This window comes from Oxyura jamaicensis, chromosome 20 (genome assembly GCF_011077185.1).
Source record: "Oxyura jamaicensis isolate SHBP4307 breed ruddy duck chromosome 20, BPBGC_Ojam_1.0, whole genome shotgun sequence".
NCBI classification, from domain to species: Eukaryota; Metazoa; Chordata; class Aves; order Anseriformes; family Anatidae; genus Oxyura; species Oxyura jamaicensis.
In genome coordinates, this window is record NC_048912.1 from 13,059,630 (window position 1) to 13,073,291 (window position 13,662).

Sequence of the window (13,662 nt, forward strand, 5' to 3'; positions counted from 1 at the left end):
TCACAGCTCCACTGGAGAGGTACAGAAACAGTAGAAGCTGGGATGTAGGTATGGAATATGTTCTTCCATCCTACTCCCTATACTTCCATTTGCTATTCTCTTCACAGCTGTGGAAGCCTCTGCAGACCAAAGGGTACAATTTAGTCTGATTAGAAATATCTTGCCTCACATTCACCAATATGCAATGTTATTTGGTAGCTATCCTTCCTCTTCTTTCACATTTTCATCTAAATGTTTAAGAAGGGAAATTATATCTCTCTTTCTCTTTTTTTTAGGGTCCTTATGGTCTGCCAGGATTCCCAGGGCCTCCTGGACCACCCGGGCCTCCCGTAAGTTGAGACTTGTAAATAAATATGAGAAACTTCCCATGGGAAATCCAAAATTTTCATCTTGCTGCCAGCACATGCCTGTTTCATTTGCTGAAATTGCCACGAGCACTCCCTCTCCGGGCTAAGTTTCAGCAGTCTCTAAACACTGAGCCTCAAGGAGAGCAGTGACCTCTCACTGGCTGCACTTCAGGGTGTGGATTATCTCCTGCATATAATTGTTGTCTAAGGGGTGGAGGAATCCACTGATATCCAGGCTTTATGGCACAGAGAGATCCCAGGATAGCCTTTTTTTTTTTTTTTCCTGAAGTAAAATTTATATGGTTGCTTGGGTTGTTACAGAGTTTATCTTTGCCTCCTTTTAAAATATCAGGTCCTGGGACCACATCACCACATCTAATGTAGTGACCTATTCCACACTCTAAAAAGGTCATGTATCTGCCAGTTTAGTAGTATCTAAGCCTCGTTAGCTTGTAAATTACTATCCCAGGGTGGTATTGTGAAGTCCCACTGTGCTGATGATGCTGGGCTCTGGACAGGCATTCAGCCATCTGGGCAGCATTTGCAGCCTAGTTTCCCATGTCCTTCAGAGGGCAAACAGGGACACATTTATTGCTGGCATGCCCCTTGGAGGTAACTTGTGTGCCTGAGACATCCCTGTCTGGGAGCCCCTGCTACAGGCACAGACTCCACCAGGAGCCCGTATCATAGGTGTGTGTTGTTGTAGTGCCAGCAAGGGGTCTGGAAAACAGCAAATCTCTGTTTTGGTTTTCCAGGAGTTTCTTTGGAGGGCCAAATAGGATCAGGAGGGTTTTCCCCCAGATCCAAAGGAGGGCCAGGCACAGCTGCTCTGCTTGAATTGTTGGCATACGGCTCAAAGATCTTTTCCCAAGCTCAGCTGTGCATTTTCAGTGCATGTTCAGGTCTGACGTGTCCATTTTGAGGGCTATGTACCTGGCTTGTGCTGATTCAGTTGATCTAGGTTTACAAACTGCATTTTCTAGAGATAACATGTTTTCCTTGTGATTGTCTAGATATAATTAAAAGACCACGTTTTATGGATTTCAGGGTCTTCCAGGCACCTTTCCTGATGGCGGTGGGGATATTCAGGTAGGTTTTTCTTTATGTATCATGAGAATGTTTTTGTTGTAGTCTCTGATGTGGCTTTTCATTGACACACTTGGGTGAAAGTCAGAGCGCTTAACATGCACCATTCAGCCCTGCAGACAAGGGTCTAAACTGCCATATCACAGGATGTGTAAGTGTTGCATGAGTAGGTGTTTACAAGACTGAAATGTCCTTTCAAGGAGGTAGACGTGCTAGTGCTGATTTTTTGCTTGATCTTTGCTTTCCGGTTTGCTTCCTAAAGTGCAGGTTTTGCATACGTTCTGCATCTACAAAACAACTTTAGCAGTTGGCAAGTGACAACAGCTTTTCACGCATCTGTTTCCAATCCTGCTTTACAAGAGAAAAGGTCATGCGTGTGGCACTGTTTATTTCCATGGATGGTGGCACTGGGTTCCTGTGGGCATATGCTTTGTTTAGACTTCCTTCCTTATGAGAATGTCTTGATTCCTTTCTTCCAAGGGAAAGAAAGGAGCGTTAAGTCCATGAACGATGGAAGTGACATTTGCAGATTTCACAGCTGTTGTTGTGACAGCATCTTTGGTTTTCTAATTGGCGTGCCCCAAAAAATCTCAGAGTCGGTTTAGGCTACCTTATGGCAAGTCACATGGAAGTTAATAGAAAAGGATACCACTTCTGCAATTTTCATTTACGTTACCCTGTGGAATATACTAGAAAATTAAATTCTTGCTACAGACATGTAGCCTGAGGTTTTATTAAAAGAAAAAATAAAAAAATGAAAGAAAAGCTTCAGAAGAAAATCTTGTTCCCTATTTATGCAGTTTTTTTAATATGGCCTTTGGAACCCCCATTAAATTTCCTTGCATGCTCTGATTTGTTCCTAGTTGAATTAGAGTTCACACCAGGGACTCAAACAGCCCTAGACATCTGCAGACACCAGTATATTGGTACTTGGGTTAATTTTCTATAGGTCTCCTTCTGATAAGCTCTAATGCTTGCCCTTGTTTCGGTTAGGTGAGTGACCTCAGGGAAATCAATAGGAGTCAATGGGTGCACAGAATTAAATATGTTCCTGATGATTTGCAAGGTACCCATCCAGCTTTACTGGGGAATTTTTGGCTTGTGCACAACTGTCAGCCTTCAGAATTTCTCGGAGTCCATGCAAGCATGCTCAAGGTGAAGCTGACCAAGCATAAATCATTATTTTGTGGGTTACTAGGGGCCTGAGGACCTGTTTAGGATCCCATTACCACAGGGAAATGCTAGTGAATATGTTATGCTATGAATGAATTAGTGGATTTAGAGCCAAAACCCACTAATGTTTGTTTCCAGACATCACCTTTTCCCCTCTCCTTAGTAACAAAACCAGCTTCCGTGGATGCACTGTGTGTATTTGATAAACCAGAGTGCTTCTGTTTCTTGCAGTGTCCAGCTCTGTGCCCACCAGGTCCTCCAGGTCCTCCAGGAATGCCAGGGTTCAAGGTAAGAAAAATGCCATCTGCAGATCCAAGGGCCTACCTCCCAAAATAAATGGGATAAAATTATATTATATTATAGAATATCTCCTGGGATAAAATTATTTTACATGCTGTACATGTCTCCTGTAGTCTCCACACCTCTCCAAACCAGCCATTCATTTGCTTGGTTTTATGGTTTTACGGTGTCAAAGCAGAAAACCCCTAAAGCAGCCAAGTGTGAAGCAAGAGGAGGATGAGGGGGCCTAATCCTGCCTCTTTGCATGCTGTTCCCACACTCATAACAAGAGCTGCTCTGCCACCAAAATAAATCCTGCAAAGTGCCGAGGCCCAACAAGTTTGTGAGTGGTCTCCCTTCAACCGCAGCGAGAGGCTTTATATCCTCCAAGGACCTGCATGTGCTTACAGGACGAGTTGTTTCGTGGCTCCATCCGCTGCAGGACTCCAGGCCTTTGTTAGATGCAGGTTTTGACTACCAATTTGGACTACTGCCATTCATTCCTAAAAATTCATTTTACTGTAGCAAGATATGTGATTAAGTAAAACTTAATTGTCATTTTATACCTAGGCAGCTTTTTGTTTGTTGTTTGATTTCAGTACATAAATTCTAGCCCTCAGGAAACCTCACTCAGCACTTAAACCTCTCCTTCTCTTGCCATGAGCCCTATGAATTCTGTACAGTAGATACACTCCAGCTGAAGTAGTAGTTACTAGGGTTTTTTATCGGGTTTTAGCAGAAGTTGGAACACCTGGGACTTACTCTCAATTCCCCATGAACTGAGCTTTTGAAGGTCTGTTTGGCCTCTTGGTTGAGTCATAGAATTCATTAGAAGCACACATTTAGAGTATAACTATTCAAAATTCATAGCTTATGAAATGGAAAAAAAAAAACCTGTGAAACTCTCCAATTATGATGCAAATGATGCACAGGACCTCCTGCACGGTGAGGAATAACATCTACTGTGGCTGAAATTAGTCTGGGTCTCTCCCAACAATAATAGGAAGGGAGCCAAGAAGCAAATTGAATCTGGGCTTATATAAAAGATTTCAGTGGGACGTGGGTTTCATTGCAAGCCTGATGATGCCAACATTACAGATGACTTAAACAAAAAGAGAGGCTAAAGATGCAGAACATGATTTTCAGAAATGTCTCAGCCCCATTTTCAAAAGTGATAGAAACTGGGTTCTGGTGGCTGACCTGTAATTGAGAACTGCATCCAGAGACCTGAGCCTACTCGGAGCACATCCCACTCTTGAAAACCAAATCTGGGTATTTTCTGAAACAAGATAAATTCTGACTCAGTTATATTTAAAAGGACCATCAGGAATGGTGCATGGCTAGAATTGAACTTGATTCACACATTTACAGCACATGTATAGATTATTTTCCTAGTCCTTTTTGTTATGTGGGTTTAGGTCTTGCAGTTATCTAACAGAATCTAAATTTTGAAAGAAGACTCTACTGTCGTGGATAATCTGAGCTCTTATTTCTAGGGACACACTGGTCACAAAGGAGAACCTGGTGAAATAGGAAAAGAAGGAGAGAAGGTAAACTTCAATCTGAGGGGTGGGGGGCACTTTTCTCTTTAAAAGCACCATACCAAATGGTTTCTTCAAGGAGACAGGGAGATGTAAGGCAATTGGCTGAACAGCAAAGGGAAGCTGTGACTAAAATGTACTTGCTTCCATTGTTCTGCATGTATGTCTGTGTGCTAATACTTCAAGAAAATTCCCAGGAATAATAATGTTAAGATCAGTTCAACAAGTTAACTCCTATTGTTTCATATGCAGGGGTGTCAGCTCAGGAAAAAGCCGTGCATTAATCACTCAGGTAAATTCCTGACTGATCAGGTGTTCTGATGCACGTAGAAGAAATTGCATATCATGTAGAAGGACAAAAATTAAGCAGAAATCTGGGTGGGAGGGAGCTCAAGAAGAAATAAGATGAGAAGGTACCTGGCTTTGGGTTGGCAGGCTGATGTTCTTTCTCTTCTTGTCTAATTAATTTTTCTCTTGCAGGGCAACCCTGGCCCTCCAGGTCCTCCAGGCATTCCCGGCAGTGTTGGCCTGCAGGTAACACCTACTTTCACACTGGTTCCCATGACCTTTCTGCTGTGAAACTGAAAGCTGCCACCAATCATTTTGCATTGTGCAAACATCTCTTGCCTCTCCGTAAAAACAGATGTGAAAGTTGACGCCGGCAAAAAAGTAAAATCATAGTAGATTCACTGAGCTTTAATTCAGGTCTTGCTTTTGCTGCCTCACCTTGTATGAAACATCTGAACAATAGCTGCTCTCTTGGTACTCTGGTAGAGCCCTGGACGCTTTTGGCTGGATCCGAGGCTGAGTTCTGGGATGGTTTGACAGCCTGGAAAGTGGGCTGGAGAGAGTAGGTATGCTGAAAGCGTGTCCACGTGGAGTATCTCCACAGTGTCGCTTGCTCCAAGATCATCAATGAAGGGGGAAAGGTCTGTGCATCAGAAAGCTGAGCTTTCTGCTATACCTCAGTGTGTCTTCAGGTTTTGTGTGTTGATGAGTTGCTGTATCATTCTGTTCCACCATGTTGTGTTTTAACAGTGATTAGGTTTTAACTGATTTGTTTCCTTAATTAGGGTCCAAGAGGACTAAGAGGCCTCCCTGGTCCAATGGGTCCAGCTGGCGACAGGGTAAGAAAAACTTTCTTCTGATTTCTCTCCCTCCACCACCAATTTGTCCCATCCAGATGGCAGGTGTCCATTTGTCCTTAATGAAGATCATTGAGGAACTTGTAGAGATGCAAAGTTCAGTCTCTTTCCTGCACACCCACTAAACAGAACAACCATCCAAAGGCAGAATGAGTCTACATACCTGAAAAATTAACAGGATCAGGCACAGCATTAATTTAAACATTCAGACAAGGACAATGTTATGTCCTTGCAGGCCAGACAATGCTAAAGAATCTTGCAAAATAATGAGAAATATATCATGAACGTTTCACTTTTTGTTTTCTCTCTTTACAACCAAGAGCCAAAGAACTGACGTACAAAGATTTTGAGGACATGGAAAGCCTCATCAATGAGAACAGGGTCAATCTCTGTCTCACCATGATTTTGGACTTTTGCCAGGTTCCCTTGACCATTGGCCTAGAGACTGAATGGTTTTGAGTTTGATAAAGTCGTGCATTTATTGAGGAACAAGTGTGTTAGCAAGATAACAAGCCCATGAATTATATCAGTGTATTGCAGACATAATGGTGGGGAGATCCAGAGTAAAAACCTGCTTGTTCAGAGGGGGATCTTTTTGCAAGACTGTATTACACTGTCAAGAAATATGGGCCATCATTCTAGGGTTTTGTGTGTTTTCTTAGACTGTGGTATAAGGTAGGGATGTTGTTACTTTACCTTCTGCCAACACCAGTGTTACAGTGATGTATTATTCTTTGCAGGGTGACATTGGTTTCAGAGGGCCACCTGGAATCCCAGGACCTCCAGGGAAAGTTGTATGTATCTGCTTTGTGGCCCCACCTTCCACAAACAAAGCCTAAAATTGATCCTTTCTGCACTAAACCTTTTGCTGCCAATGAACAGGAGGGATATATACCGATTCCATCAGATTATTGCTATCACATTTTTCTGTCCAGTTAAAGCAGTGGTATTTCACCTGACCCAGGTTTCATGACGACTTTCCACTTGTCCCTGTGCCGATTCTGCCAGAATAAGTTCACCACATTTCCATTGCTTTCTGTTCTTCACTGTTCTTCCCTGAGCATTAACAGCTAAAGAGTAGTGAGGAAGAATCAGTAAGCATTATCCTGAGTTTACCCCCTTTGGTCCTGGTCCGTGCCCAAGTGCCCACAGCTCACAAGAACATTTGCTACAGCCAGAATTAGTCTGTTGTATATTAAAGGTGCAGTCCTCATCCTTTTACAAAGCTCTGGGAGGAAGCATAGGAGAACACAGAACCTGTAGACTTACCTGTGGATAGACCCCTGCACCCTCCTTAGAGTGCCCAAATAAAAGACCAGAGCTGCAGCTGCAGAATTGTGGCCTAAGAGCATTTTCCACTGACCTGCCACTTGGTTTCTCTCCAGAGTGGACAATGTGCCATCCACTTCACACCAGTCACCTTCACCTATTTACAGCAGCCAACACTGCAATGTGTATCGACCCAAAGGCAGTACCACCCCCTGGGGACTGTTCCCTAGTCTTGGCAATTATGGAAGAAATTCATCTGAACTAAAAGAAAATGAGGAACTTACTGTCCCTTGAACATTTAATTACAACAAGCAGGATCTAGGCAGCAAACGTGAAAGTTTTTCCCCTGCCCAGTTTCTGGCAAAAGAAAATGCTTCACAAATGAAGGGGAAGATGGTCCCTGCCCTGAGGGATTGCTTGCAAAGTCTTTGCTGCAATTCATCCTAGTGTCAGGAATTACAGAGTGTAACCGAGAAAGTGTCGCCGAGCTCCTAGGGGAATGTGTTCGATCACTCTTCTGCTTATGCCAGCAAACAGCACAAAAAACTTCATCGTGTACACTCCTGAAACATTTGTCTTTGTCGGTGCGATGAAGATGCTTGATGCCTTTTCCCCTTTTGTCCTAGGGAGACCAAGGAAACAAAGGACCTCAAGGATTCAGAGGACCCAAAGGTGATACTGTAAGTGTAGTAAAACATCCGTCTGCTGCAGCGTTGGATGTGGCACTCAAAGCAGTCTGTCTGGCACTTCCTTAGGACTTGTCCTCCTTGTTTTATTTCTAGCACTTTGCAGTGTCCGTCTTTAAAGCATGGTAGAATTTGAAAATTTGTTATTGGCTGAGAAGCTGGTGCAGGGAGATGACGTTGGCAGGGGCTAACTGGAGTCATAGCTAGGAGATTGTTTTGCTTCAGTGTTTTGTTTTCTGATGTTTTATCTAATCGTGTCTGTAAACACGGACTAGTAGTTTTTATGTGTCCTTCTGAAGTACTGGGGGCACTTTGAATAGGAAAAACTAAATAGCGGTAATAATATTCCTACATGTATTATAGTTGTAAAATGAATGGTTATTTTTCTTCAAAATAGAAGATGCTTTAATTTATTCTTTTAGTTGGATGATATTTAATCTTAGATAGTTCCTCTCAAACACAGTCTGCGTAAAAGAAGATGAAAGTATTCCTTGCAGAAATGAGACACTTAAGTCTTACTAAAGCAGTAAGATACCTAAGAGCTTCTTACAGCCTTGAGCACAGAGATCAGATCTTACATCTCCATCGCTTGAAAGAATCAGGAGTTTTCCCAGATGCTGCATCCAGCACTGGGCCAGTTTTCTGGTGTGTGCTGAAGGAACCACCTATGTGAACAGGACAGGAGCCTGTGCAAAGTGAATGAAATGTCCCTGCAGAGTTTGAGTATTGTCTTTGGTTACTGATTGTTCATTCGGGTTGTGTCCTGGATAACACAGGCTTTATTATTGATTTCTAGGGTAGACCTGGACCAAAAGGAAACCCGGGGGCTCGTGGACTCATAGGAGAACCTGTAAGTCAATTCAGTAGGATGTTCTCTCTGTCTTGCTGCACATGACAAGATAAAACATGATAGGAGAAATCTTGCATCATAAAGTCTTTGTTATCGAGGTTCTGTGCTGTGGGTCTGTGTAACCTTCAGAATAATCCTGACTGGAACGAGCTCTAGGTGCACTGCTCTTAATGAAAAATTTCCCTGTTTCCCAGTGCAATTGGAGATGGACCCAGTGCTAAAAGTTTCTTTTTTGTCAATGTGTTTTGCAAACCAGTGTCTGCCTTGTAACCTTAACCTGCGCTGTGTATGGTTGCAGGGCATACCTGGCAAGGATGGACGGGATGGAGCTCCTGGACTCGATGGTGAGAAGGTTTGTAAAGTCCTACTTACACACTGCGCAGGAAAGGTTTCTGTTACTGTCCCATGTGAGTTGCAAAGCTGCTGATGCTTGTCAAGAAAAAGCGCTGCTGGAAAGCTTTTGCTTCTAGAGAGTTTTCCAATAGTGTAACTAGTGAAGAAGAGTGAAGTTTCTTATATTAATTAATCCCAAGGAAATTCCCTAAAGAACGAAGATGCACATATGGGCCACGAACATATGATCTACACTCAGTTATGTCCCTGTACTTCGTGGTTCCTAGTGGCTGACTTTGGGCCTTCAGAGATGCCTTTCAGAGCTGTTGACAGAGGCATCTGTTTATTTTAATTGCCTGTAGACAAAGTGCTGTCAGGTACTAGTTGCCTGGTTTTTGAACGGTGATCCCACAGGAATGTGTACCATGTGCTGCCAGGGAATGGAAGTTCTTGGATTATTGAGGCTGGGAGCTGCGAGGGGACTTGGGAAACACCTGGGAGCTCTGAGCACCCAACAGCCTTTGTGTCCAGTGGGTGCCCACCTCCTGTAGACACAACAAGCTCTTGGTCCTGCACATACAGGGAGGGAGAAAACTGCAAATGTCTGTATGAGAACGTGTCCCCTGCCTGTGTCAGACCACTTCCCAGCAGCAGAGGGTCCCTCCTAACCTCTTGATATCCACAGGGTGATGCAGCTCGCATGGGTACTCCTGGAGAGAAGGGGCCAAACGGACTTCCTGTGAGTATGGCGCCTCGATGATCATCTTTTCAAAGGGCCCCATTTAAACCAAGAAGAAATGCTCCTTCCCCACCATACGGATGGGGAGCAGTGTACAAGACAGGATAGAAAAATCTGGAGTAGCATCAAATAGTAATATAGTAATACCCTGGCTTCTGGACACTGGCCCAATTTAAAATCTAAGTCTGGAAGGGATTTTCTCTTTCCCATCCCAGTGATGTGCATCCCTTATGCAGGGAGATAAAATCTGGGCACAACTGACCATGATTCAAAAGTATGCTGAGCTCTTTCCCTGACTTACTAGTGTTTATTGGCAAAATATTTAATGTCTCTTATCTTTCAACTATTTAAACAGAGGTAAAGTATTCCTTTCTTCCTGTCTTAAGAATATTTTGAACATCCCTAGAGGGAGGTTTCCACTGTGGAGAATGTTGTTGCTGTTGTTTTATTTGTATGTTACTCCTCTTTGCTCTAATTGTCATGGAGCTGTGTACGTAGAGCAGCTAGGACAGTGAACAAGAGGAAAATTGAAGGCATCATTTTCATGGTGAAAGCTGCAGAAATGTAAATCCTCCATTGCTTCAAGCAAACATTGCTTCTTGTGTGTCAAATCAGACCAGAATAACAAATTTAATAACTTTACTTCTTCTGACACTGCTTTTTTATTTTTTCTTTCATTTTTTTTTTCTTTCAGGGACTGCCTGGAAGAGCGGGTATTAAAGGCTCAAAGGGTGAACCAGTAAGTGAATGTCTCTAGTGATGGGGTTCTGGTGGGGAAGCCATTAATCTCTCACAGCAAGGGGGTCAGTGCCCACAGGAATACCAGGAACCTTGCATAAAGGTGACACAGCAATTAATTAAATGGGGCACCTTAAACCTGTCTCCAAAAGAGCATCCCTGTCTCACTGGCCCACATCAGCCTGAGATGGGATGTGGTTGCACTGTCCTGGAGCTGACAGCCCTCCCTGGTCACTGATCCCAGGACAGGACATATTGGTCATCTGTTCTTTAAATCCCCATTGTTTAATTTTCTCTTTGTCCTGAGACTGTAAAAGCTTAAAGCTGTTCGTGTTTCCTGACTCACTTTTTAACTCCCTCCTCTGTTTTCCAGCTTGTTGCTTTAGGTAGGACAGAAATGAATCTCTGAAGCTATTCCCTAATGGAGTGTTTGCTTTCTCCTCTGCAGGGCAGTCCAGGAGAGATGGGAGAGGCAGGTCCCTCTGGAGAGCCAGGCATCCCTGTACGTATCCCCATCACTTACATTTATCATGAGCTCGGCTGAGTGTGTTTTAAAGCAAACTGTGAAGCTGGAGCTGACACGCTGCTTCTCTGCAGAAAGAAAACTTTCGGTGACGAGAAAGGTGCTGTGCTGCCTCTAACACATTTAAGCCCATGGTGATGAGCACCCCCAGGCAGCTTTATGCTTGCAAGGAGCTTCCCAGCACGCGTGGTGCAAGCCAGCCAGCTGGACACCTCCATGCACACATAGTACACTGAGGTCAAAGCCCACCGAGGCAGGTGGTGTGACCTACTGGATTGAAATAACTTGGGATCCAAGATTTCACACTGAGGCTTGGCAGTGGGGTGGGGAGGGTGGATTTGCTGCCCCCAAATGACACATCTGACTTTGGTGTTGGTTGCCAGGGCGATGTCGGTATTCCTGGTGAGAGAGGTCTGCCGGGACCCAGAGGAGCAACTGTAAGTACAACGCTGCTTGTAAACCAGATACTAAAGGAGCCACATTCTCTAATTGTATTGTCCCTGGGGACTTTCAGCAGCAGAGGAATTATTATCCTATAAATGGGTCAGAATCTGCTCTTGCTGACAGCTCTGTGCAAATGCGAAGTTTTTGAAGGAAATGCTTCAATTTCCTTTGGCAAAGAAAGCTGAAGCTGCCCAAGAAGTTGGTGAGGAGAGACTGAACAGTAAGCAGATCCCTGATTAAACAGTGATAATGAAGTTCAGCCTGAGCTCAATGCCAGTTGCTAATGAAGCAAAACTGTTAAGCTATTTTGATGTACGTAGCCACCAACATATGAAATCTGTCCCATTCCTGTATCACTTTCCTTGGAGCAGTAGAGGTGTACTGCAAAACCAAAACCCATGCAAGCACTGGAAAGCCTGCAAATTGCCACCCTGAATGACAGGAGCTTAAAATGTGTTAAAGAGTTGGTAGACCTGCTGGGGATCTCTTGCCAGAAAGGCACGTAGCTGCAAAGCTTTTCACAACTGCTTGAAAACACCCCGAAGCTCTCAAACATATGGTGCAAAGCCAAAACAATTTTCAGGTGGGGAATCTGCTCACACGTTTCATCACCCACCCCCAGTACTGCAGCAGCTTTATCTTGCTGAGAGCCTGTAGGTGTGAGCCACTAGGAAACAAACCCATGTACAGCTCTAGCAGCTTTCGCGTTTACTCTCTGAACTGACAGCTTTGTGAAACTTCTGGGCTAGAAACCAGCATGGTCCTCAATGGAGCATTTTGTTCCCATGTTCATTGTGTTCCTTGCATCAACCCAGAGCTAAAGAAATAAAAAGCAACAGGAGTTGCAATGTAAACCCGAAAATAACTGCATGGCTGCCTGTTGTGTCCCAGCTGAACAGCAGGGATAGTAAAAAAGTGATATAAGGATGATAAAAACTTTATTTTGTTCATAATACTAAAAATTCAAGGGTACCATTTATTTTCTCATTCCCCAGCTAGTGCTGCCATTGTGGTTGGACCTGACCTTCCAGTGGTTTTGTTGGTTTTTATTATTATTATTATTATTATTATTATTATTATTTTCATCCATTAATCTCATTTTGAAATCCAGAAGCCTACAGCAAGTCTAACGTGATTTCTGGTATGTGCCACTTGAAAGAAATTGAACAGTATAATTTATTGTTTGGGAGCAGTTGCTCTTTAGATGGCCAGGGAGAGGGGAAAAAATCAGCCTTAGAAATAAACTCAATTAATGATGTTTGCTTTTATGTCGGCAATTTTTCACCAAAATTGCCACCCCACGCAAGGTATCGGATTGTTATAGCTAAAGAACAAATGCAATTGAGCTGATGAAGTTGGTGCAGGCTTCTGACATGGATGCAATAGCATTTGAAGCCCTGCTTGTTTCTAATTTCTGATTTGTGTTGGTTGAGTTCTAATTCATACGAAACGTCGTTAAGCCTTGGCTGTTCTAAGAGAGATGCAGGATTTGTCCAGTGTTGTGTTAAGACTATCAGGCTCAGAGCAATTTGAATCTGTCACAGCAAAACGCGGGTTTCTTCCCATTCAGAGACTGTCAGGTTTTATCAGGTACCACGACTTTAAAGCAGGATTTCAAGAGAGTCATTTTTGACGTGGTTTAATGTAACTGTCTTAGAGCTCTGTTTTTAATTCTCAAAGTTCTTCGTTAAACTACAAGCAGAAAACAGAAGTAGCCACAGAAATACCTGAGCAGCTGTCTGGCTCGTTGAAGATGATGTTTGCTGTTCCAGCAGATGGGCTCCTTCTGGACAGACCCTGCTTTTTGTACACAGCTACAACCACAGTGGTCTCAAGACCCAGGCAGGGATAAGGGCAACTGGTTTAGTTTGTACAGTGAGTCGCACATCACAAGAGGATTTCCTCTTCCTCTTGGTGATGACCAGAAAAAAAAAAAAATGAAACAGTGAGTATTCGGATAGCAGTGTGAATTTGTAGAGCTAGCAATCAGGGAAAGAAATACTTAGGGAAAAAATACTGATGCCATTTCGCACAAGGCACAGCTTCATTGCAATCCAGTAGCTGGCTGGTTTCTTGGGTACAGTGGCAGGCTGTGCTGACTGATCCTCCGTCTGCAGCAGCCACTTTGGAATTGATTTGTGTCCCTTAACACTGCAGCTGGCAGAGGTGGCTGTGAAAGGGTCCAAGCAAGTGGATGCAATTGTCGTTTTTCATGTCCAAGCCTGTTTCACAGCAGTTTCTTACAGAACTGGATCAACTAAAAGCACAACACTGGGAGAGCAGATCTTTAATGTGTATTGTCCGTGCTCTGTTATGCCTACACCTTTTGCTGACACTGATCTGTACTCTTCAGGAGTGTGACATGTTCCTAACCATTAGCATATATATAGATAAGCATTTTTATTTAGTAAAAATATCATTTTTGTATTTTTTTTTTAGTGACAGTATTATTTTTATTTAGTAACAATATAAAGTTCAGTTCACACCAACACCACTGCAATGGCTGTGT

General features: G+C 43.3%; 1 protein-coding gene across 3 annotated transcripts in view; it reads left to right on the forward strand.

Moving 5' to 3' along the window:
• COL9A3 (collagen type IX alpha 3 chain) overlaps nucleotides 1–13,662 on the forward strand; it is a 37,839-nt gene that overhangs the window by 13,948 nt on the left and 10,229 nt on the right. For all 3 annotated transcript variants that reach the window (XM_035343815.1, XM_035343816.1, XM_035343817.1), the window contains 14 exons: nucleotides 276–329; nucleotides 1,395–1,436; nucleotides 2,838–2,894; nucleotides 4,382–4,435; nucleotides 4,907–4,960; nucleotides 5,500–5,553; nucleotides 6,312–6,365; nucleotides 7,467–7,520; nucleotides 8,323–8,376; nucleotides 8,675–8,728; nucleotides 9,395–9,448; nucleotides 10,143–10,187; nucleotides 10,635–10,688; nucleotides 11,093–11,146. In XM_035343815.1, the coding sequence (XP_035199706.1) occupies nucleotides 276–329; nucleotides 1,395–1,436; nucleotides 2,838–2,894; nucleotides 4,382–4,435; nucleotides 4,907–4,960; nucleotides 5,500–5,553; nucleotides 6,312–6,365; nucleotides 7,467–7,520; nucleotides 8,323–8,376; nucleotides 8,675–8,728; nucleotides 9,395–9,448; nucleotides 10,143–10,187; nucleotides 10,635–10,688; nucleotides 11,093–11,146 (738 nt within the window). The remainder of the gene's footprint in view (nucleotides 1–275; nucleotides 330–1,394; nucleotides 1,437–2,837; nucleotides 2,895–4,381; nucleotides 4,436–4,906; nucleotides 4,961–5,499; nucleotides 5,554–6,311; nucleotides 6,366–7,466; nucleotides 7,521–8,322; nucleotides 8,377–8,674; nucleotides 8,729–9,394; nucleotides 9,449–10,142; nucleotides 10,188–10,634; nucleotides 10,689–11,092; nucleotides 11,147–13,662) is intronic.